The following is a 23474-nucleotide window of genomic DNA, read 5'->3' as shown; positions in this document are numbered from 1 at the left end:
CTAGTTGTCCTTCTTGGTGTGACCTGTGGAAATGTAATGTGGGTTGAGGGCTGTCTTGGCCCCTTTTTGAGCTTTCACAATTCCAGTGCTGTCCTTACAATGAGAAAAGAGTGAATGCCCATTTTCTATAATATAATAAAGAATTTGGTTTTACTCAGTTTTTAGCATCCTTTCTATTTTTCAATTCATTTCAATTTTATTCCCAACAGTTTGCTTATTCAGTTATCTCTTTTTTTTGTAAACTGAGTTCCACTATATGACTGGATAATTTCCTATCTTGCTAAGTACCATAAGCCTTTTGACCTGGAAAACACTCAACCCACTTTATTTATTTTAACAGTCAGAAAGACATTATTTTATTATTTTAACACAGAATCAGCTCCATAATGTTATGCTGAAAAGAAAGTTAGATGTGGGGTGGACAGAGCAAGCTTGCTTTGCTCTGCCTTCCCATGTTATACGCTGCGCATGTGTGCCACTGTTTTTCTTTCTGCCACAACAATGACCTAGGTACTGACCAGGAAACTTAACCAAATTAATCCATGGTCATTATTTTACTGGGCATAAATTTGCCCTGTGGGCCCACATTCATATTTGTATACAGCTATTTTGGCAAATTGATTGAATTGCCTCAGTGTCTCGTCAGACACTTCCTTTCATGCCATACAACACCATCATTCATACTTTTTCACACCTTTTCACACCCCCTTTTTGCCAAAAACATATTTTTTTCTAAACATGTCAGCTGATTGTGAACTAAATTATTTTAGCTGTGCAATGGCACATTTTGTGTAGGATAACATGAACCTTTTATGTTAAGACTTAGTGTAGACCTGGTATCATTCCACATAGTTTCTAGATGTCACGCAACTGGGCAACATCAGTCACCATAAAGTTTAGTGTAACACCGCTGTATAAACCTCTTTTTCTATCTTTCCTTTCCTTTTTTAAATCTAATAGATTAATTTGTTTAGAATATTAAGCCTAGGCATTGGGCATTTGAGAGAGCCAATTATAATTTCTCAAATGTCTCTTGTTCGTCTAATTTACAGTTTATTCAAATACTTTTTTGTTATTGCTCATGAGCAACTCTGAGAAGAGGATTGGAGATCTTTGCATAGTCTAGGATCCATGGCCATCAACATTTTTATCTTGTTATCCCCAGTGATGACAGTATATGTGATTTCGTGATTTTTGATCTTTGGAATAATTTTTTATTATTATTTTATTAGAAAATTACCTTTAAACAAAAAGGAGTGACCAATATTTCTATTTTCTCAACCATATTTATTTTTTCCTATTGTGCATTTAGATACCCCTTTTTCTTTTTTCCCAGAGAGCACAGCATTGTTGTCAAGTATTCAGTTGTGCTTTTTCCCCAGTTGGTTAATGAAATAGGCCTTAATATGCCAAATCCAGCTCCATGTTTATCTGTTTGGTGAGTCAAGTACTCACTTCTGTCTGTCAAAATTATTTTTTTCTTTGAGACATAAGGCTGGACTGGTACCTGTGTACAGAAGGGATTGAAGTCCTTCTGGTTACATCATCAGCCTGGGCTGTTGTACTTGGTCGTCAGTCTGTGATGGCACTTAAGGACCTGATGTTGTGGTGTACGGTCTCCGTTGTTTCTCTGCTTCTTCTCAGTCTGGCTTTTGGTTGCTTTCTGCCAGAGTTCTGCAGTTCACGATGTTCTCTTCACCCTCAGGAAAAGTCTCAAGTGAAAGATTCACCTTTTCCTGCTTTAATTTCATTCTTTCTCCATGCTGAAGAGTGTTCTTCTCTTTCAGGAGGGTATAACGTCCATCAGCCCCTCCCTCTTCTTCTCTCTGCAGTTGTGTTTGCTGCTTTGCCATTTCAAGACAGACTCCAGTTCATTGCGTACTTTTGTCAAGGCACTGTTCCAGAAGTCATCTGAAATTTTCAATATGTAAATTCTGACCAAATTGTGTCTGAGCAGTAAGCTCTTTTTCTAATATTCACTTTTCAACCTCCTCTTTCAGTAGTCCCTTAGTAAAAACAAAATCATCTGGTTGAAAACAGCAGTTCTCTTATTCTATGTTAGTAAAGCAAGTTCTTCATTGCAGGAAAATAGCAAGCATTCTTTTTTTCTTTGCAAGATGCAGAAATCAGCTACCTTTATTATCTAAGTATACTGAAATAAAATAAAATAAACCTTCCTTTTATAACAGCATGACATGCGTATGGTAAAATAAAGACTTCAATCATAATTTTGTGAAATTTGTAGAAAATTTTTAGGGGTATTTAGGAAAACATTGCCATATGGCAACAATGTACCACAATGGAAAATGGCCAAAAAAGTAGTTTTTCTATTAAATTATGAATATCTTTCTATTTAAAATGACATTTCTTTTAGATATTGATAGATTGTTATACTTGGAACTCGTGCAAACCAAAATTAAGTAGGTTCCTATCATTTAACCTTAAAAATGGAACTTAAAAGTATTTTATAATGCATGCAAACGGACAAAAAATTGCTTTTGTACCATATATGGATATCAAATTAATCAACTTTTTTATTGTTTTACATCCACAAAGTTTCCAATAACAAAAACAAATATTTTTGAAAGTATTTTATACAAGTTAAGTAAATGTATGGTAGCTTGGAACATTCACTAATACCAAATAGAACATGAAAACATAAAATACAGGTATAGGCGGCTCCCTGAAGTAAAGTGAAAGCTGTGACATTTGCCAAGTATGGTAACCCATACTTGGAATTGGTGCTCTGAATTTAACCCATCCAAGTGCTCGCACACAGCAGTGAGAAGTGAACACACCATGAACACACCCCCGGAGCAGTGGGCAGCTATATATCCAGCGCCCGGGGAGCAAATGGGGGTTCAGTGCCTTGCTCAAGGGCACTTCAGCCATGGGTATTGAGGGTGGAAGAGAGTGCTGTTCATTCACAACCTCCCAACTACAAGTCCTGCCAGCACCGAGACTCAAACTGGTGACCTTTGGGTAACTAGTCCAACACTCTGACCATTAGGGCACAGCTGCCCATCAGTGTGGGTTTTCCCAGTCCATCCACGTGTACCCGTCTCAATCCAACTCATGTCAAATTTCATGACATTCCATGAAACTGCAAAAAGCAGTTCCTTTCAGCTATGATGCAAAGGTGCAAGTCACATTTGCTGCACTTCATGTGGACGACCCCCCTGCAGCCAGGGTATTTGCACTTCCCTTTCTTCTCCATGACAGGCTAATTAAATTAGATTTAAATTAAATTAAATTTAAAAATTAAATTTATGCATTTAGCAGATGCTTTTATCCAAAGCGACTTACAGTGCATTCAGGCTATCAATTTTTACATATCGTGTGTTCCCGGGGAATCGAACCCCCAACCTTGCGCTTGCTTGCTTGCTAGCGCAGTGCTCTACCAGTTGAGCTACAGGAACACTAAAGAAGACATAATTGTGTTATTTGTACATAAATACAACTATACTACAATAAACACTTCAAATCATTAAATAAATGTGATAATTTTATTGATGACACTCTCTATAAAAAATCCCAATGGGGAAATACATTACTGCAATTCCACTGTGTTACACCTATTTGTCTATATGGTACAGAGTTGCCATATGGCAACCTTGGTATTTTCTTAATTTACAGTAAAACTATGTTAGAAAAAAATTTATTAATGAATTAAAATATCTAATTTACTTACGAAAGATGTTGCAAAAAAATCCCCCTTGAGAAAATATGTTTAGAAATTAGGTTAATAGAGCAATTTCTGGAGCACATCCAGCATTTTTTGGCATAATAAGACATGTTTTTAAAAGTTAGTTCTACATAAAAAAAAAAATATTTAGTTTAGAAACACAGACATCAAGAATCAGCGTGAGCATCACAACAACGGTGACCATCAAAAAAGCATGTTGAAGCCAATAAAAACTCATCCATGGCTCCCATCATGCATAGCGGCATGAATAAATTATGAGCTGAACTGTCTTTTTAACTTTTTAATAACTAAATTTTATTTTTGCTGAAATAATTTTTACCTAATTTTAATAAGTAGCTGTTGAATATATATATAAATGTGAGGTATTGTTACCCAATTTATGCAAGCATTTAATAGCTTTTTACTTCAGATAGTTTATACTCAATATATGGGATTAAATCTACCCCACCAAAGTCGATGCAAATTGTTACCTCACATTTATTGGGTAAATTCTATAGATTAGGTTCCTAACTGATGACGAAGAATTGACAGAGCAGCCATCAAGTCTTAGACAGTGTTCTAGGCTATAATTAACACCTCTGTTTTTTCAGAATTTAGCAATAAGAAATTACTCATCTTCCAGTTTTTTATATCGACTATGCATTCCATTCGTTTTTCAAATTGGTGTGTTTCACCAGGGCGTGAAGAAATATAGAGCTGAGTATCATCAGCATAACAGTGAAAGCTAACACCATGTTTCCTGATGATATCTCCCAAGGGTAACATATAAAGCATGAAGAGTAGTGGCCCTAGTACTGAGCCTTGAGGTACTCCATACTGCACTTGTGATCAATATGATACCTCTTCATTCACTGCTACGAACTAATGGCGGTTATATAAGTACAAGTTAACACATGTTAATGCCTTCCATTAATGCCAACAAAGTGTTCAAGTCTTTGCAAAAGAATGTTGTGGTCAATTGTGTCAAACGCAGCACTAAGATCCAGTAAAACTAAAAGAGAGATACAACCACGATCAGATGATAAGAGCAGGTCATTTGTAACTCTAAGGAGAGCATACCTGTATAAGTCTAAAACTAGTTTGATTTTGATTTTGTAAAAACAATGGTTCTGTCATATAATTAAATATATATTGTTTGTTTCAGTCAATCAAGTTATCGCTGAGATTTTCTGGGTAAGCTTGGCTATGCTGAGCAGGACGATTACCTGGGTTCAGTACCCATTAAGATAAGCTCCTCCTTGCCAGAGAATTACCGTTTGTTTAGTCCAATCCTGCATGTCATCCTGGACTGTACAGAAATCTGCTGTGAAAGCCCTACATCACTGAAACTCCACTCTGAATCTTTCTCAAGTTATAAGTGCCCTACCACATTCAAAGGTCTGGTTGTGGTAGCTCCATGACGTGTGGTACAGTCACTTTTATCTCCCAGCTTTACACCGGTTAAATCTCTGAAAAAAGTGATCATTTTTGGACCTGCTTGAGCCTGGAGATGTGGTCATAGCAGACAAGGGGTTCACTATTGAAGATATGCTCTCCAGTGTTGGTGCTAGACGGATCATTCCACCTTTCAAATGTGCCAAGTAGTTAAAAAACACAGCCCACTGCACGCCTAAGACTTTTGGTGGAAAGAGTGATTAAAAGGGTCAAGGAAAACCACATCTGAGATTCTGTTGTGCCAATCACCTTGTCAGGAAAAATTAATCAGATCTGGCATTATTGCTGTTTTATGGTTTATTATCAGGGACCCATGTTTCTTGAGCGGTGAATGTATATTAGTATATTCGATTTTTAAGAATGACTGTGATTATTTCAATAGTAGTGTTACAGTGTAAACATTTGATTTATAGCGTTTTCGTTAACTAGACGAGACAGGGCTAACTTATATGTTATTTGAGGACTATTGGACATTCATCCTATAGGCTATTGTCCTTCAAAATGTGCGTCCCTGTCATTGCATTGAGATCGGATAAGGGCCATTTGTATATCTAGTCAGTATAACAGCCGCAGTGGATTGATAGACTAATAAAAGACGAACTAGCGATCTGAAACAATGGCCTCAGCACCCGAAGGGGTAGGGATGAGGTGACCAGACGTCCCGTTTTCCCCGGGAGTCGCGTTGTCGATTAACTTAAAGTTAGTGAAGACGGGACAGGTGAAATCATGCTGATAGAAGTGTTTTCTTTCTCTCACATGCGCTCCACTTCCTCAGTTCTCAACTCACTGTAAAAACTAAAGGTGCCTCAGGTATCCTTTTGAGTACTCCAGGAACCACCCCCATTTAGAGTGTGCCTAGAAGCTCTTCAGAGGGTTCCACCGGTGTGGCGAAGTGAAGAACCCCAAAAGGTGCCTCCAGGAAACTTTAGTTTTTACAACAGCATGATCAGTTCTCAGCGCTCAAATACACATACAGCAGTCCAGATGTTTATAGTGTAGAGTATGTCTCATAAATAAAGTCGGTTATGGATTAAGTGAACGTGAACAGGTGTGTGAAAACTGAACGTGTGTCACTATTTATTGCATGCCTTCCATCTTAAAAGGACAGCATTCCAAATTAAATACCTATTTGTCATTAATGTTAACCAACAAAAGACGTTAAATAAATGTATATATGTTAAGTAAAACCTACAGTATCTAAAAAATGAGTTTAATTTGTTAAATATATATATTGCGAATCTGCCTGGAAGAGGACGTGTGTCTATATTATCCTAATGCATGGTGAGAAGGAGAGTTTGAGTGGCTAAAGACTCTCCAAGGATCACAGCTTAAAAATTGCATTTTCATTTGTATTTTTAATGTCATGGGCCTATATTTTCTGCTGGAGGTCCAGAACATCTTGTTTAGACACATGACATCATGGATTCTATTAAATACCAACCAGTATACCAGTATTATTTGTAAGATTTTGCAACTCTTGCAGAAACATAACCAATGGAGTGTAGTGACTGACACATAAATGTCTCAGAATTAGTGAAAGCATTTTAAGTTCAGTGTTAAATGCTACAGAAAAAAGAATAGAAAAAGAAAACTGTCAGAAAAAAAAAATGTGGGGTTTACACTTTTACCCATGATAAATTTATGAATGTTTAGAAAATGTAATCTATGTCTATTTATTTATAATTTGTCTATATAATAATAATTTTGTTGGATTTTGTTTTGCTGCTGTAACTGTAATATGGCTAGATGCATTGTGTTTTGAAAATCAGTATTTTTTTGTTTTGTTTTGTTTAATATACAATGTTATGAATACATTGCAGAGATGTGTTTAAATAATTTAGCTTTTTGATTATACAATTTGTATGTAATCTTTTTTTTCGGGGGTGGGGGGGGAGGGGGGGTAATAGTAAAATGTATTCTCTACTTATAGGTTAATTAAGGCCAAAGATAAGCCTGGAAGTGAATGTTATCCATATGAAGTTTGTTAAATTATACATCACTCATTTATCTTTAATTCTTTATCTTTATAAATGGTTTTGGGGGTTCTTAAATTGACGTCACATTGGGCGGCAGTGGCTCAGTGGTTCATGTAGGTTGTCTACAAACTGGAAGGTGGTGGTTCAATCCCCAGCTCCACCTGACGAGGTGCCCTTGAGCAAGACACCTAACCCCAGCTGCTCCCGACAAGCTGGATGGTGCCTGGCTGACACGTTGCTGTCAGTGGGTGAATGTGAGGCAACTTGTAAAGTGCTTTGGATGGCCATGGGTCTGTTGAAAGTGCTATATAAATGCAGTCCATTTACCATTGACAATTGGGGCAGAGCTCATTTCATAACCATTTACAGGAAAATAATTTAAATTTTAAAATAATGACTTGTCTAAAATCTTATTAGGGAAAAGTTACAGAATTTATTCATGTGAAGTGTAAGAAAACAAAAAGCTATTTCATATCAGAATATGTTCTACAGAATCTTTTTTTCTTTTTTTTTCTTGTGTCCCAATAAATATATCTGAGACATATTTGCAAAGTGGGACGGCCATGCTAAGTGAGATGGCATTTTAAGTCATTTAAGTTATGAGTTTATCATTAACTTATAAAGCATTAATAATGATGAAATGCAGTGTAGTACTGTGCTTAATATAGTGTATTTGCATGTGTTAAGTGCAGTGCAAAAGGATGAATTTACATTTTTTTTTAAAAGCTAGCAGGAAGGAATATTATAAAAGTCATTTTTGCAAACAATGTTGCAAACAAACAAAAACAGTTTAAGCTTTTATTATTCTGTTATTGATGTCAGAATATAAGGCATTTGAAAAAGTAAGCATTTAAAATGAAATGTATGAACACATTAATAAAAATTATGTGTCTGTTTCATAAGAATATCTAATTTATTAAAAATGTCATACACTAACAGAAGAACATGTATATACCCTTGGATACATTATTTAAAGAAACATCTAATGCTTTATTAACTCCATGTTATTTAAATACAAAATATTAAGTTTTTATTATTATTTCTTAAAATCATCTGTAATAAAATGCATCAACTGGCATAGTTACAATTAGAACAGTTAATCATAATTTATCTTCCTGAATAAATAAGTTGCATCAATATCTGAAAAAAAAAAAACATTGATTTGTTTTTATTTCGTACAGCTGAGTGTAGAAAAATTAAACATACATGTCATAAATATGAACATTGAAATATCTGACTTAACTATTGCATTAAAACATGGATGTGTTTAAAAATATATATATTTGTTGGAACTGAAAAACTAAAATGTTTTAAAGTTTGTAAGATGGAAAAGAAAAAAAAAATCCAAATACTTTTAAAGCAAAAGGTTAGATCAAGATTGAAACCCAAAAACCGAATTTCATTAGATGCTAAAACCACAGAATATAAATATGATGGAACTCTGAGTTCTGTTCCTATGGTTAATGAAAGATTTATGTAAAAGGAAATAACTACTTTCCATTAAAATCTTCAAATATGTGTCAAAAAAGATTATTATTATTTTTTAATTCAATCCACATGAAAATGAACAAAAATCATCCAAACAAATTAAATTATGTTAATATCTGCGCATTCTGTCATCATCTTGTCGAAAGTATGGGTTGTGAACACCACCATTTTCCTCTCCTCTCCCGCCATTGCTGGAGTACACTGAAGGAACTTGACCCCTATAGCTCACGCCCTCGTAGTAGTGCTACAAGAACACAAATAATGTTTTGAGATACTTAAGAGTTGCTTTATTTATAAATGTGATTGTATCACTTTGATCAAATAGTTAGAAACACTTTATTTAGATAACAGATGCTCAACAAGGGTCATAACTAAAATGCATGTGGCCTGTAATAAACCCAGCGAGTAGGACTTTAGTCCTAGTCTTACCGTTTTGCTCTCTGGGCGATCTCTGGTCACCAGTGCCTGATTGCTCCCACTATCTGCCATCTCCAGATTTGTAGACTTCAAGCTAGTGTCAGGGTTGGCCCGAGGAATCCTGGGAACTCCGGTAGGTTTATGTAATTCCTTATTGCCATAGTTTGAGCTAAAATCTACCTGGGATGAGGAGCTTCCCTTTTGATTCCTTTAATTATTAATGAACACAGACAAAATGAATGTTTTAAATCCATATAATGTTTGTGTAAATGGGCTAAGGAAATGTGTTGTGGACTCTCACCTGCAGCTTACAACTATCAGGGCAACAATAAAGATAATCAGCAATACACCCAACACAGTGGACACCGCGATCACAACCAAAAGATATGCTGTAATGAGAATCTGCATTAAAAATAGTCTCATAAATGTTCATCTAAAGTAGTAAAACAGAGAAGATGAGCTTGATTCAGATGATGGTGGAGAGCAGACTTACGATCACTGCAATTAAATCCAGAGAAACCAAAAGAACACCTAAAATAATCAAAACATCTCTCCGTGATACCATGGAACCACAACACCCATTATGACACACATAATATTACACATATGTCTTTGCCTTGTGACATGTGAGTTACTTATGTATTCATAAATATTATTAAATAAGTCATATTTAATAATATTTGACTTAAATAAAACCAGTTAATATAGATTTTACAGAATGATTACTTCATAGGGCATGTTGCATTTTCTTTTTTTTTTTAATCGGTGGGCTTAATGAGCATGTTATACCATACCATAGAGGACTTTAGTTGGCCTTGAGATAACATTAATTGTTTCTGTAATAATTATGACATTTTCATATAGATTAATTAAAATATTTAATGAGATAATGCAAGTGCATACTTTTTACAGCTGTCTTCACCCACCGCCATATCCCCATTTGGACAAGCTATAAAATATAGGAGCACAATAATAAATTTATGAGGACCAGTTTGAATGTTTTGAAGTTGTGCATACATACTAGGGAGCAAAAAAAGGAACTTACAATGGCAGGAAAGTGATGTGAATTGTGACCTGATGTACCCTTCTTTGCAAGTACACCTTGCAGTACCACTAGTCTCTTGTTCTTCACAGGCTTTGGTGGTGGTATTGTCACAAATGTCAAGATCACACACACTGTCTCATGTGAATTGAGTATATAAGTTAAAATGTACAAATGTGTGCTTCATTCTAATGCTTGTAATTGCCAAATTGTTCAAAATCATTGCAAAAAAAAAAAACAACAACAACAAAAAAAAACAACAACAAAACAAAACAAAAAAACGATCAAAAGAAGCCTCAGATGTACCTTCGAAACCATTGGCTTCTGGCCATTTGTTATTTTCAATCTTATTTGCAACTGAAACTGATGTGGCATTGGATGACAAGTCATAGAAATTCTGAACGTCTGCAATTACACTGCCTTTGCTGTAAAAGGAAATGATGATAAACTGTTAAAAGTTTTGAAACTCATTAGCCTTTAGCTAGGGGCAAAATTAAAGCTGTTCCACGCTTTCTCATAATGCTAAGACTTGAAAATGTGAATTATTATTTGCAATATGTATTCAACAATGAGTAACAGAAAACTAAAAAACAGTCTCAGAGGATATTACATTCACAAGTTAATGTTTAAAGGAAGGGTTATTATAACAAGTGGTACTTACCTTAGACTCAAAACGGTGGACTTAATGTAGCCATTGTCATTACCCAGGATTTCTTTGAGCTGTATTAGGGTTAAGAATATACAAAAGCAATGCTATCTGTTACCACCATTTATTTGTATTACTCATACTTTACTATGTAAAAATGAAAAATCTTGCTAGACAAGCTGCTATAGATCAATTTTAGGTTTGTAAACATTCAGGATGCCAGCGCATCATGGTTGCAGAAAACCCGGTAGCGAATAGCCTTTACAGATAGAGAATTACATGGATACAGTATAAAATTGTTAGGTTTAAAAAGATTTTCGATTATATTGATTAGATGTAATTTTCAAAATGTTCTCTGCATATTACAAGAGCTTGTCACTCAGTGATAAGCACTGTTATTTAGTGAAATTGACATTATATAGTGGGATAGTTTTACAGATCCGAAACAGGGATGACACTTTTTGGTATGCGGAGACTATCTAGTGGAAGAAAATTACAGTTTTCAACTGGAATAAAATCATTAAAAAAAAAAAGTAAATTAGATTTTCTATTTCAAAATTCTGACTTTATTCTCACAGTTTCTCAAAATTCTAATAAGGAAAAACAACTCGTCATTCTCTCTTTTCCCCTCAACTATTCTTTTTTTTTTTTAGAATTGACAAACTCAACTCAAATTATTCTTGAGTTAAGTCGAGTTATAAAGTCTTCATTTGGATATATAAACTTGTATTTGCATGGGGAAAAAGTCAGAATTGTGAGATAAAATAAATAAATGTTATGTAAAAATATTAAAAGTAAAGTTTTTAGGGCTAATACAATACATCATTGAACAGCAAATGTGAATATTATGTAGATCTATTGTTTAAATCAAATGTATGCTTTAAAAGTAGATTAATCATAGCAGTTTTCATTCAAAATATGTCCATTTAAATGTCAGCTTTTAGCTTCAAATGGCGTATTCTATAAAAATTATTTGCATTCCGATCTTAACATCAAAAGGCACAAATATATATAAATAGTTTTCTCTTATTCCGTGGATTTCACCCATTTACCTCCACTTGTTCCCAATGTTTTTCTGCAACCACTATGCGCGCGCAGCTACAAGTGCTGACTCTGAATTGGTCTATAGAGTGTGTTGGTTAGGATTGAATGTCTACACAAATCGAAAAGGAAATTTAGTCTCTTACATTATTCTCAATTTCACCTGCTATCAGATGAAACTCTTCAGACATTTTGTTAGCCATATTTGGATCAAAAGTCCTGTTCAAAGTTAAAGTACCTGGGAAGACCTTTGCTGCAAATACACACACACACACACACACATATATATATATATATATGAAACAATAAGCTAAAAGGCAGCTAGCTGAGTGTCTGCCTTAAGCATTTTATTTTGTCAAACATCTACACTTATGATCTAATGATTCAAAACTGAGTCAGTCATACTTTGAATACAGCCTCTCATTTCCAAGTAAATCAGTCCAGGTCGGCAGATGCAAGCAAAGAAGTCATCAAATCGTTCTTCACATTTACTGTCTCCAATACAAGGATTTGGAACACAGGGACCTTGAAAATGAACAAACATGAAGCCATTTTTTGCCTGCATAAACCAGGAAAGATCTTTTCCAGCAGTGTTTATTTTCTATAAGTAACTAATATCAATATATTGTAAAATGACAATCATGTTACCGAGCTTCAGTAAAAAAACTCAAAGCACTTGTGTCATAAAAGTAGTCCATATGACTTCTGTGCTATATTCCAAATAAAAACAGACCAAAATGTAAGCTATTATTCACTAAAATTCTTGACATTTGTCCTATAGTTTAACCTTGGTAAGTTCATGGTGTAGCAATATCTGATTGGTCAATAAAAAGAAATGGATGTCTTAAATGCATCGACTGATCTAGTTCACATTTTTATTCTGAATGATTAGTTCACAGAATGGTATGATTAGTCTCCTGGGTTTAACTCATTGACTTAATGATTTAAATCATAATACACATGGTCATATGGACCTCTTTATGACACTTTCATTCTTTTCCAATCTTTTTTTTTTTTTTGAAGCTTAAAGGCTTCAGTCCCCATCCACTGTAATTGCAAGTGACCAGTATATTGTTTAAAATTGTGTCGTTTATGCTTCACAGAAGAAGGTCATACAAGGACAGTGAGTAAATTATGACATGATTATTTATTACTTCTTATAATGATTGATATTATTATGAAGCATTTGGGCCTGCTGGTGTGATTTAAGACTATGATGGTGTGAGTACCTTGTTTCGTAGTGGTTTTGGTGGTAACAGTTATGGTGTCAGGAGTTGTGCTGGCAGAAGTATTGTCTGTAGAATTAGTTGTTTTTTCTGTGGTAAAAGTGACATTACTTATCTCCCCAGGAGCTGTGGAGAAAGGTTTTATGTGAGAGGAGGTTGCAGAAAGTCCATAAAAAACTGCATCATGATGATCTTATAAATGGGTTAGTTTTGGCTGTAGGTACATTATCCCCCTTTTTATACAGCTACGTATCAAATATATATGTGGACAAGTAATAATGATTTGAGTTTAAATTATTTTGAAGCATTTGGGCCTGCTGGTGGGATTTATGATTAAGACAGTGTGAGTACCTTGTGTCGTAGTGGTTGTGGTGTTAACAGTTGTGGTGGCCGGAGTATTGGCTGTAGGATTAGTTCCCACAGAGTTTTTGGTAAAAGTACCAGTCCTTGTCTTCTCATGAGCTGTGGAGAAAGGTTTTATGTAAGAAGAGGTTGCAGAAAGTCCATAATAAAACTTCTGACTGAAGTTACATTATCCCCCTTTTTACACAGCTACTTATCAAATATATACGTGGACAAATAATAATTATTTGAGTTTAAATTATTTTATACATTTACCAGTATTTTATCTTAAAGCTTCTTCTAAGAAAAAAGTCAATTACATTACAAAACAATTGGCCTAGAAAAATATGATCACTACAACAATAATAATGTTAACACTAAATCCTCTAAGAATCCTGGTAAAATTAATACTGAATCCTCAAAGTAATTTTTATTACTGTAGCCTGTGGGCCGGGTTAGGATTAGGATCCTTTGGATCCTTTCAATCCTCTCTTTCTTTCTTTCTTTCTTTCTTGTAGGTGGGGGAATGCATGTGCAGTGCTCTCTCCACCTTCAATGTCACGACTTAGGTGCCCTTGGACAAGGCACTGAACCCCCAACTGCTCCCCAGGTGCCGCAGCATTAAGTGTTGTTTTTTAGTGTTCAGTGAGTGGATAGCCGGTGCTGATTGAGCCGCTGTGCAACATTTGTTTACTTGTGAGACTGTGAATGGGCGAGCGAACTAAGGCAAAGTAATGCCAAACTACTTCTGTGTTTAACGAGCATCGCCTGGGTGCTGTGACTGCAGTGGGATGTTTACACCCAACCTAGTGTTTCCCATTCACTGTTAATGCTGCAACAGACCCGTACAGCTACACTTGAGTTGCTGGCTGCAGCTCTCCATATTGTTTGATTCGATTGTGGGGTGCTGCTTATAGTATAGTTTTTTTATTTATTTATTTTATTTTTTTTATTATTGTTTGTTTTCCTCTAGCATGTTGGCTATAGCTGTTATTGTATGTGAGTGTGTTAATTGTATGTCACAGGCTAGGGTGGGTTTATTTTCACTATTTTTTTTATTTATTCATTTGTTTTGTGTTTTTCATTTAGTTTACTTCCAATTCCTTCTGTAAACATCCTCTGTGTGGGGGGAGCCAGGGTAGTGCAAGAGACTTCACTGGAAAGTGGGTTTTGGTTCTTGTTTTCTCTTGCTCAAGACGTTTGCAGTGCCGTGTAGTATGAATCTTAATGTCTTAACTATATTTATTAGAGTTCTGTGAGTTTGCAGTGTGTAGACATTAAGCTCTAGTGTTTATTACTTAAAAGGCTCTGTGCCTCTGTTCACGGGTGGTAGTGAGAACTTGGCCTCCTCTTAGTGTTTGCTCAAAGCACTCTACTGGCTCCCATACTGATGGCTTGGTGAAATTTCTGGTCATTTATTTGTTTGATATTTTGTTTTCATTCAGGCCAACCAACACCTTCAACTATTTATTAATAAAGATTGTATTTTTATACATCTACGAACCTGTGTCTGTATATTTTGATTGGAGCAGAGTTCCCCTTGCTCTGAAACCTGCACTAACCAACTAAGCTCAAGGGGTGGCGTAGTTAGTTGTATGATTTGTGGGCGCCACATTTTGGCGTAGTCGGCAGGGTGCCTTTTTATTCGTTGAAGTGTTGGTGTATGGTGTTGCTGTATCTGACATTGATTGTCAAAACAACAAAAAGTATGAATTTAACGATTCAGTGCGAGCAGGTTTAAAATCGATACAAATATGGAAGATTCAAATCGACTGAGATGTTAAATGAATTGCGATACATTTCGGGGAGGGAGTTTATAAAAATTTTCTCTACTTCCTGTTGGCCTTCTGTAGCTAATCGTAGCTCCGTGTAGCTGTTTTTATTTTATTTTTTTTCTAGAATCTTTATCTTACTATCACTCTTACTATCTTTTTTTTAAGTGATAAAATATAACTTAATTCACACCATATTTCTGATATTATCGATCAATCTTATTAGATTACTTTTGATCGTTCACTTTTATTTTATATCCTTGAGTGCAGTACACCTGCAAAGCGTTAGCTTGACATTACCATTTTCATTCGAACCTATCGCTGTTTCAAGTTCATCAAACAACGGCAGTAAAAATAATTCAACAATCACTGTGAGTAATGGCTTCTCCTGCTATTGTTATTTGCACCTCTTGCCACATGCACAGTTTATCTATCTCTGTCGCAGGTGAGGGATTCACATGTGATAAATGCAGGGAAATAGTTAGGCTGACAGAGAAGATTTCAGAACTAGAGACACGCATCCTGACTTTAATTGAGGACAGTAAGAATGTTAGGGCTCTAGATACGGTTTTGTATGCGTCTAGCTCAGGGATTCCTGTACATTGTTCGGTTCCGGCAACAGAGCCCCTGCAGCAGGGCAGCTGGGTGACAGTGAGGCAGCGTAGTCGTGGGTCAAAACACCGCTCTTCTGTTCCGATCAAAACATTAAACAGGTTCTCCCCACTCAGTGATGCAGCCACTGAGAAACCTGATGAAAGTGCTCTAGTTATTGGTGATTCTATTGTACGGAACGTGAATATATGACGAGATGCATAGCAGATTGTCATCACTCAATGGCTGGATGTCTCAGTGGTGCCCACAAAATAACATAGGTTTCATAGACAATTGGACAAGCTTTTGGGGCAGACCTGACCTGTTGAAAAGAGATGGTCTTCATCCCTCCTGGGGTGGCGCCACTCTTCTCTCTAGAAACATGGCAAATAGTCTTAGTGTTTATACTTGGCTAACTGGGACCCAGGTCAGGAAGCAGACAGACTGGCTAAACCGACCATCTCCTAGCTGCCTCACATCACAGAGGTCAGCTAATTCTCGGCAGATAGAGACTCTTTCACCTAGATATCACACTATAGAGACTGTGTCTGTTCCTCGAACAAGAAAATACAAAAAACGTCCAAACCAAGTTAAGATTAACAATTTAATTGAGGTTCAACAAATAAAAAACAGATGCAATATGGATAAAAAATGATAAATCTTAGCTTATTGAATATCAGATCCCTTTCTACGAAAACACTTTTTGTAAATAATATGATCACTGATCATAATATAGATGTGCTCTGTTTGACAGAAACCTGGCTAAAACCTGATGATTACATTATTTTAAATGAGTCCACCCCCCAAGATAACTGTTATAAACATGAGCCACATCTAAAAGGCAAAGGGGGAGGTTTTGCTTCAATTTATAACAACGTTTTTAGGATTTCTCAGAGGGCAGGCTTCAAGTATAACTCGTTTGAAGTAATGGTGCTTCATATAACACTATCCAGAGAAACAAATGTTAATGATAAATCCCCTGTTATGTTTGTACTGGCTACTGTATACAGGCCACTAGGGCACCATACAGACTTTATTAAAGAGTTTGGTGATTTTACATCTGAGTTAGTTCTGGCTGCAGATAAAGTTTTAATAGGTGGGTGGTGTTGGCGCAGTGGATAAGACACATGGCTTTGGTGTGAGAGACCCGGGCTCGAATCCACTGTGAGATGCCAATGTGTCCCTGAGCAAGACACTTAACCCCTAGTTGCTCCAGAGGCGTGCGACCTCTGACATACATAGCAATTTTAAGTCACTTTTGATAAAAGCGTCAGATAAATGTAAATGTAATGTAATAGTTGGTGATTTTAATATCCATGTTGATAATGAAAAAGATGCATTGGGATCAGCATTTATAGACATTATGAACTCTATTGGGGTTAGACAACACATTTCAGGACCTACTAATTGTCGAAATCATGGAATTGATGTTGATAGTGTTGAAATTATGCAGCCAAGTAATGATATCTCAGATCATTATTTAGTTTTGTGCAAACTTCATATAGCCAAAATTGTAAAATCTACTTCAAGTTACAAGTATGGAAGAACCATTACTTTTACCACAAAAGACTACTTTTTAAGTTATCTTCTTGATGTATCCAAATTCCTTAGCATGTCAAAAACCTCAGAACAACTTGATGATGTAACAGAAACTATGGACTCTCTCTTTTCTAGCACTTTAAATACAGTTGCTCCTTTACGCTTAAGGAAAGTTAAGGAAAACAGATTGACACCATGGTATAATGAGCATGCTCGCACCCTAAAGAGAGCAGCCCGAAAAATGGAGTGCAGCTGGAGGAAAACAAAACTAGAGGTATTTCGTATTGCTTGGCGGGAAAGTAACCTATCCTAAAGAAAAGCATTAAAAACTGCTAGATCCGATTAATTTTCTTCTCTTTTAGAAGAAAACAAACATAACCCCAAGTATTTATTCAATACAGTGGCTAAAATAACAAAAAGTAAAGCCTCAACAAGTGTTGACATTTCCAAACACCACAGCAGTAATGACTTTATGAACGACTTTACTTCTAAAATCGATACTATTAGAGATAAAATTGCAACCATTCAGCCGTAAGCTACAGTATCGCGCATCAGACAGTGCACTACAGACCCCCTGGGGAACAGTTCCACTCATGCTCTACTATAGGAGAGGAAGAATTGTACAAACTTGTTAAATCATCTAAACCAACAACATGTATGTTAGACCCTATACCATCTAAGCTCCTAAAGGAGGTGCTTCCAGAAGTCATAGATCCTCTTCTGCGTCATAGACTTGAATACTTTGTTGGCATTAATGGAAGTGAATTAGCATGGTTTAAATCGTACTTATATGACCGCCATCAGGTCGTAGCAGTGAATGAAGATGTATCATATCAATCACAAGTGCAGTATGGAGTACCTCAAGGCTCAGTACTAGGGCCGCTACTCTTCACGCTTTATATGTTACCCTTGGGAGATATCATCAGGAAACATTGTGTTAGCTTTCACTGTTATGCTGATGACACTCAGCTCTATATTTCTTTGCGGCCCGGGGAAACACACCAATTTGAAAAACTAATGGAATGCATAATCCAGTGGCTTTCAACCTGTGGTCCGCGCCCCCCTAGTGGGTCGCGGTGGTATTGCATGTGGGCCGCCAATTACTACTAAAATAAAAAATATTGTTAATATATGTTAAAATGTCTAAGTCATAACATAACATCATTTCATATATATATATATATATATATATATATATATATATATATATATATATATATATATATATATAATTAAATAACAAAAAAGAAATATTTTTCTTATATATTTTTGCTGCACATGCTACAGAACAGCAAATTCAAACATGCATAAATGGCTGTTGTGTTTCCTCCTGACTGCTTGCTCCGGTGACTATCTACTTGCTGCCGAGCTCTGCCTGGATCTGGTTTTCCCGTTTTGCTGAGCGGTGCCAGCCAGAGTTGTTTTCTGTTAATTTCCAGTCCATTCTAAATCAGAATGCATGCAGTGTGCCTAGCGCGAGAACAGAACAGACTGGGCATGCCTGTAACTCCAGGTTCACACTCTGTCTGTGATGCGAATTTTTCCCGAGCCCATGTTAACGGATCAGAGCATTCACACTGGACGCGGTAAAAGGCTAGAAATAAAAATGTGCAAAATATTTAATATCTAACACATGAGCATAGAGAGAGATGTGAGTGCACAGGATGCAGCTTAAGTGACAGGAGACACGTTTAAAGTGTGCACACTCTCTCCACGCAGAGCAGCGTGTATCTGAGCAAGTACGTCTGGTTTTATGACAGCACAGAGAGATTCGCGCTCGTGCATTATTTTAATGTGCTTTCGCGTTATATTTATTCGCTCTCGCTGCTGACCGCATACACATACTGTATACACACTGCAAAAACCTGAGGCACCGCCACAATTAATGAGTTCTATGAACAATGCATGACAAAAAAGAGAAGAAAAAAAATCCCTGGACACGGGATTTTTTTTATTTTATTTTTTGCCATAAGTCTATACATTTTGTTACATCTTTACTATAGTGATAATTTTGAGTTATGTCTGTTCTAGAGACGTTACAATTTTTTTAATAAAGCTCTAATTTGTTTTCTTTTGGAAACGTGTTTCAAATTAATCCTGAAAGCATTTATGACTGTAAAAGCATATTGTGTGTGTCACAATCGCAAAATTGATCAAAGAAATCGCGATAGTTTTTTTTTTTTTTTGTCCATATCGCACATCCCTAGTTCATTCAATAAATACAGTTAACAATCTAGCTTCTGAGTACTTCATTATTTACCCAACAATAGCGGGGTCAGTTAATTTTTTTGAAGTGGGCCACGCAAACATATGTGTGTGGTTGTGTGGGCCGCGAGCTGAAAAAGGTTGGGAACCACTGGCATAATCGATATAAAAAACTGTATGACAAGTAATTTCTTACTGCTAAATTCTGAAAAAGAACAGAGGTGTTTATTATAGGACCTAAAAACTCTGCTTGTAATAACCTAGAACACTGTCTAAGACTTGATAGTTGCTCTGTCAATTCTTCGACATCAGTTAGGAACCTAGGTGTGCTATTTGATCGCAATCTTTCCTTAGAAAGCCATGTTTCTAGCATTTGTAAAACTGCATTTTTCCATCTCAAAAATATCTAAATTACTGCCTATGCTTTCAATGTCAAATGAAGAAATGTTAATCCATGCATTTATGACCTCAAGGTTAGATTATTGTAATGCTTTATTGGGTGGTTGTTCTGCACGTTTAGTAAACAAACTACAGCTAGTCCAAAATGCAGCAGCAAGAGTTCTTACTAGAGCCAGGAAGTATGACAATATTAGCGCGGTCCTGTCAACACTGCACTGGATACCTATCAAACATCGTAAATATTTTAAAAGATTGCTTATTACTTAGCCCTGAATGGTTTAGCACCTCAGTATTTGAATGAGCTCCTTTTACATTATAATCCTCTACGTCCGCTATGTTCTCAAAACTCAGACAATCTGATAATACCTAGAATATCAAAATCAACTGCAGGCAGCAGATCCTTTTCCTATTTGGCGCCTAAATTCTGGAATAACCTGCCTAACATTGTTCGGGAGGCAGACACACTCTTGCAGTTTAAATCTAGATTAAAGACCCATCTCTTTAACCTGGCTTACACATACTAATGTGCTTTTAATATCCATATCCGTTAAAGGATTTTTAGGCTGCATTAATTAGGTAAACCGGAACCGGGAACACTTCCCATAACACCCTATGTACTTGCTACATCATTAGAAGAATGGCATCTACGCTAATATTTGTCTGTTTCTCTCTTATTCCGAGGTCACCGTAGCCACCAGATCCAGTCTGTATCCAGATCAGAGGGTCACTGCAGTCACCCGAATCCAGTACGTATCCAGACCAGATGGTTGATGAGCACCTAGAAAGGACCTCTACTGCCCTAAAATACAGCAGAGACCAGGAAAACTAGAGCCCCAGATACAGATCCCCTGTAAAGACCTTGTCTCAGAGGAGCACCAGGACAAAACCACAGGAAACAGATGATTGTTCTGCACAATCTAACTTTGCTGCAGCCTGGAATTGAACTACTGGTTTCGTCTGGTCAGAGGAGAACTGGCCCCTCAACTGAGCCTGGTTTCTCCCAAGGTTTTTTTCTCCATCCTGTCACCGATGGAGTTTCGGTTCCTTGCGGCTGTCTCCTCTGGCTTGCTTAGTTGTGGTCACTTCATCTACAGCGATATCATTGACTTGATTTCAAATAAATGCACAGACACTATTTAACTGAACAGAGATGACATCACTGAATTCAATGATGAACTGCCTTTAACTATCATTTTGCATTATCGACACTGTTTTCCTAATGAATGTTGTTCAGTTGCTTTGACGCAATGTATTTTGTTTAAGGCACTATATAAATAAAGGTGACTTGACTTGACTCTAAGCCGACTGTCTTTAGAAAAGTTTAGATAATAATTTTTTCCCATCGTCTCTGTATGATGCATATTAAACCAGTGTTCATAAGTGCTGCTGCTTTGACTTTGTATTGCTGCTGTTTCAGAACCACCACATGCTATCAGAGAGTGAATTTGCATGTCATTCAGCCCCTCTGCTGTCATTATTTCATGCAGATGTTTAATGTAGCATAGTTTCACAAAGATAAATCAGAGCATTCTGTTTTTGTTTTAAAATTTCAAATGATACACTGTCATTTAGATAATAATAATAATAATAATAATAATTAAAAAAAAACTCATGCTGCATGTATTCAGCCTCTTTGTTTGGGTTGTGATTCAAATGCAGTGGTTGCCTTTAAATGGAATTTAAATGGCTGTGCACTTTCCTTTTGAATGGAAAGTGCACAAGCAAAAGCTTTTTTTTGTTGTCTTATTTATTTGATTAGATTTGGGGGTTTGTTTTAAAATGTTAATTTTCACAAAGAAATGTGCAGCTTTTTGTCAAAGCAATAATTAAAGGGTGCCTTTTCATTTATAATTTGTCTTAAATCTAATAATAAAAAAATAATAATAATAAAATTGCGAGAAAATGAAATTGTGAAATCAGTATTGTGAATCGAATCGAATCATAAGTTGTCTTACAACGAAAAATTTAACTCATTTACTTATTACTTACAAATATTTTACATTATTAATGTGCTTATAATAATCATGCTCTATCTATTATCTATTATCATGATGAATAAAACATGTAAGAATAATTACCCTAACTTTCGATTGGCCAACAAAAATACATCATCACTCTATAAACCATGGATTTATGGATTCAGAAAACAAAATCAGCTTGCTGTTATTAAACAGTAACAATGACACTGTAGCAGAAAATTCCATGGCAATTTATCATCAACACAACAGTAAAAACATTTTTTCTGGTAGTCAAATGTTAATGACCATAGTTAACAGATTAACATAATAAAATTACATTTTGTATGACTTAAGGTTAAATATGTTTTGGGGCCACTGTATATACGACCATGTGCATGTCATCAGAAATGTCTCTTGAAGATGTGAAGAAAAATGCAAAAGGAAAATAGAAGAATGTAGCTGTTTGTTTTTCATTGTTTGCTTTCTTGAAAAACAGCTTTGTCTAAAAAGTCTTTGAAACAAATAAGTTTTCTGTTTGGGGTACTTAATCTCTCCATATCTCATCAGTGGAAAATAATCTTTGAATATCCAATAAAAATGGTATGGACTTTGTAAGCAATACAATTTCAAGTTACTCAGACCCCTCATGATGAAAATAACAAAGTTCACATGCCAATTTCCCATCAACAAGGAAGTGCAAGTTCAAGGTTAACTACTCCAAATGAACCAGTAATAAAATATGCCAAGCCAAAACAGCATTCGTATAAAAAACGCGCACACACACACACACACACAAATAAATAAATTAAATAAAAATGAGGTCATTACATAAAATAAGAGGTTGCCACTCTTCTAAGGAGCAATGACCATTTGGGTAAACTTACCCAAATTTAAAAATTACATTTTAAGGTACACTGATGCAATCTCAAACAAATGCTTAACTCAACTGGCCAGCCTATCTGCAGATAAATAACAGAAAATTCCAGTGTCGGTGACAAAAAGTTCTACAGAAAGTCAAACAATCAATAACTGTTAATTATCTTTGGCTTTTAGAGGACCTAATAAATGATTAATTTAAATTATATTACAAATACACATTAATGCACACAAAATTATGAATTATTAAGTCGTTATAAAGTTTTTTTTAATAAGTGTAAGCCAATTTGCGATCACAATTTAAGAACCCAATAATATAGATATCCATAAAAACGACCAGTAAAGGAACATAGACATTTTTGGTCAGCTAAATATGACATCCAAATTTATCTTAAGAAATACACTTACTTTGTGCTGTACTTGCAGCCACTAAGCAGAAGATCAGAATGGTCTTTAGTGGTATATTCATTTTCTAATTTTAGTCAGAGTGGCAGTGCAGCTACTTCGTAAGAAACAGGAACCGTAAAGAGAGAGAGAGAGAGAGAGAGAGAGAGAGAGAGAGAGAAAACAGATCCTCTGGTGACTGGTTGTTTAGCACTGCCCTGTGTTCAATGATTAGAATGTGTAGATAGACCAGTTTAAATCCTGAGATCAAGGGGAGGGCCAAAGATGAATAATGACGTAGGTTGAGGTAAAGTCATGCCTCCTGGAAAGGTAATGCAGGTGAGCTACAGGGAAGTTTCTTGACTGAAGATGTTTAAAGTTAATATTTAAATAAGCTTAATTACACTTGAATATGCTGCAGATGAGCATAAA

The 23474-nt window shown here is 35.8% G+C and overlaps 1 protein-coding gene across 1 annotated transcript; it reads right to left on the bottom strand.

Annotated features, from left to right (window-relative positions):
* Positions 1 to 8081: 8081 nt before the first annotated feature.
* On the bottom strand, positions 8082 to 23252 carry muc13b (mucin 13b, cell surface associated). The gene is given in 13 exon segments (XM_052612282.1): positions 8082 to 8848; positions 9034 to 9229; positions 9323 to 9410; positions 9515 to 9552; positions 9925 to 9970; positions 10067 to 10239; positions 10396 to 10488; positions 10725 to 10783; positions 11897 to 12003; positions 12156 to 12275; positions 12980 to 13102; positions 13328 to 13438; positions 23067 to 23252. Coding segments are annotated over 13 exon segments (1350 nt in total). The 5' UTR covers positions 23128 to 23252; the 3' UTR covers positions 8082 to 8713.
* Positions 23253 to 23474: the final 222 nt, after the last annotated feature.

The sequence above is a fragment of the Carassius gibelio genome, chromosome A12 (assembly GCF_023724105.1).
Source record: "Carassius gibelio isolate Cgi1373 ecotype wild population from Czech Republic chromosome A12, carGib1.2-hapl.c, whole genome shotgun sequence".
NCBI lineage: Eukaryota > Metazoa > Chordata > Actinopteri > Cypriniformes > Cyprinidae > Carassius > Carassius gibelio.
The sequence above is the reverse complement of the archived record's forward strand: the minus strand, read 5'-3'. Positions and strand labels throughout refer to the sequence as shown.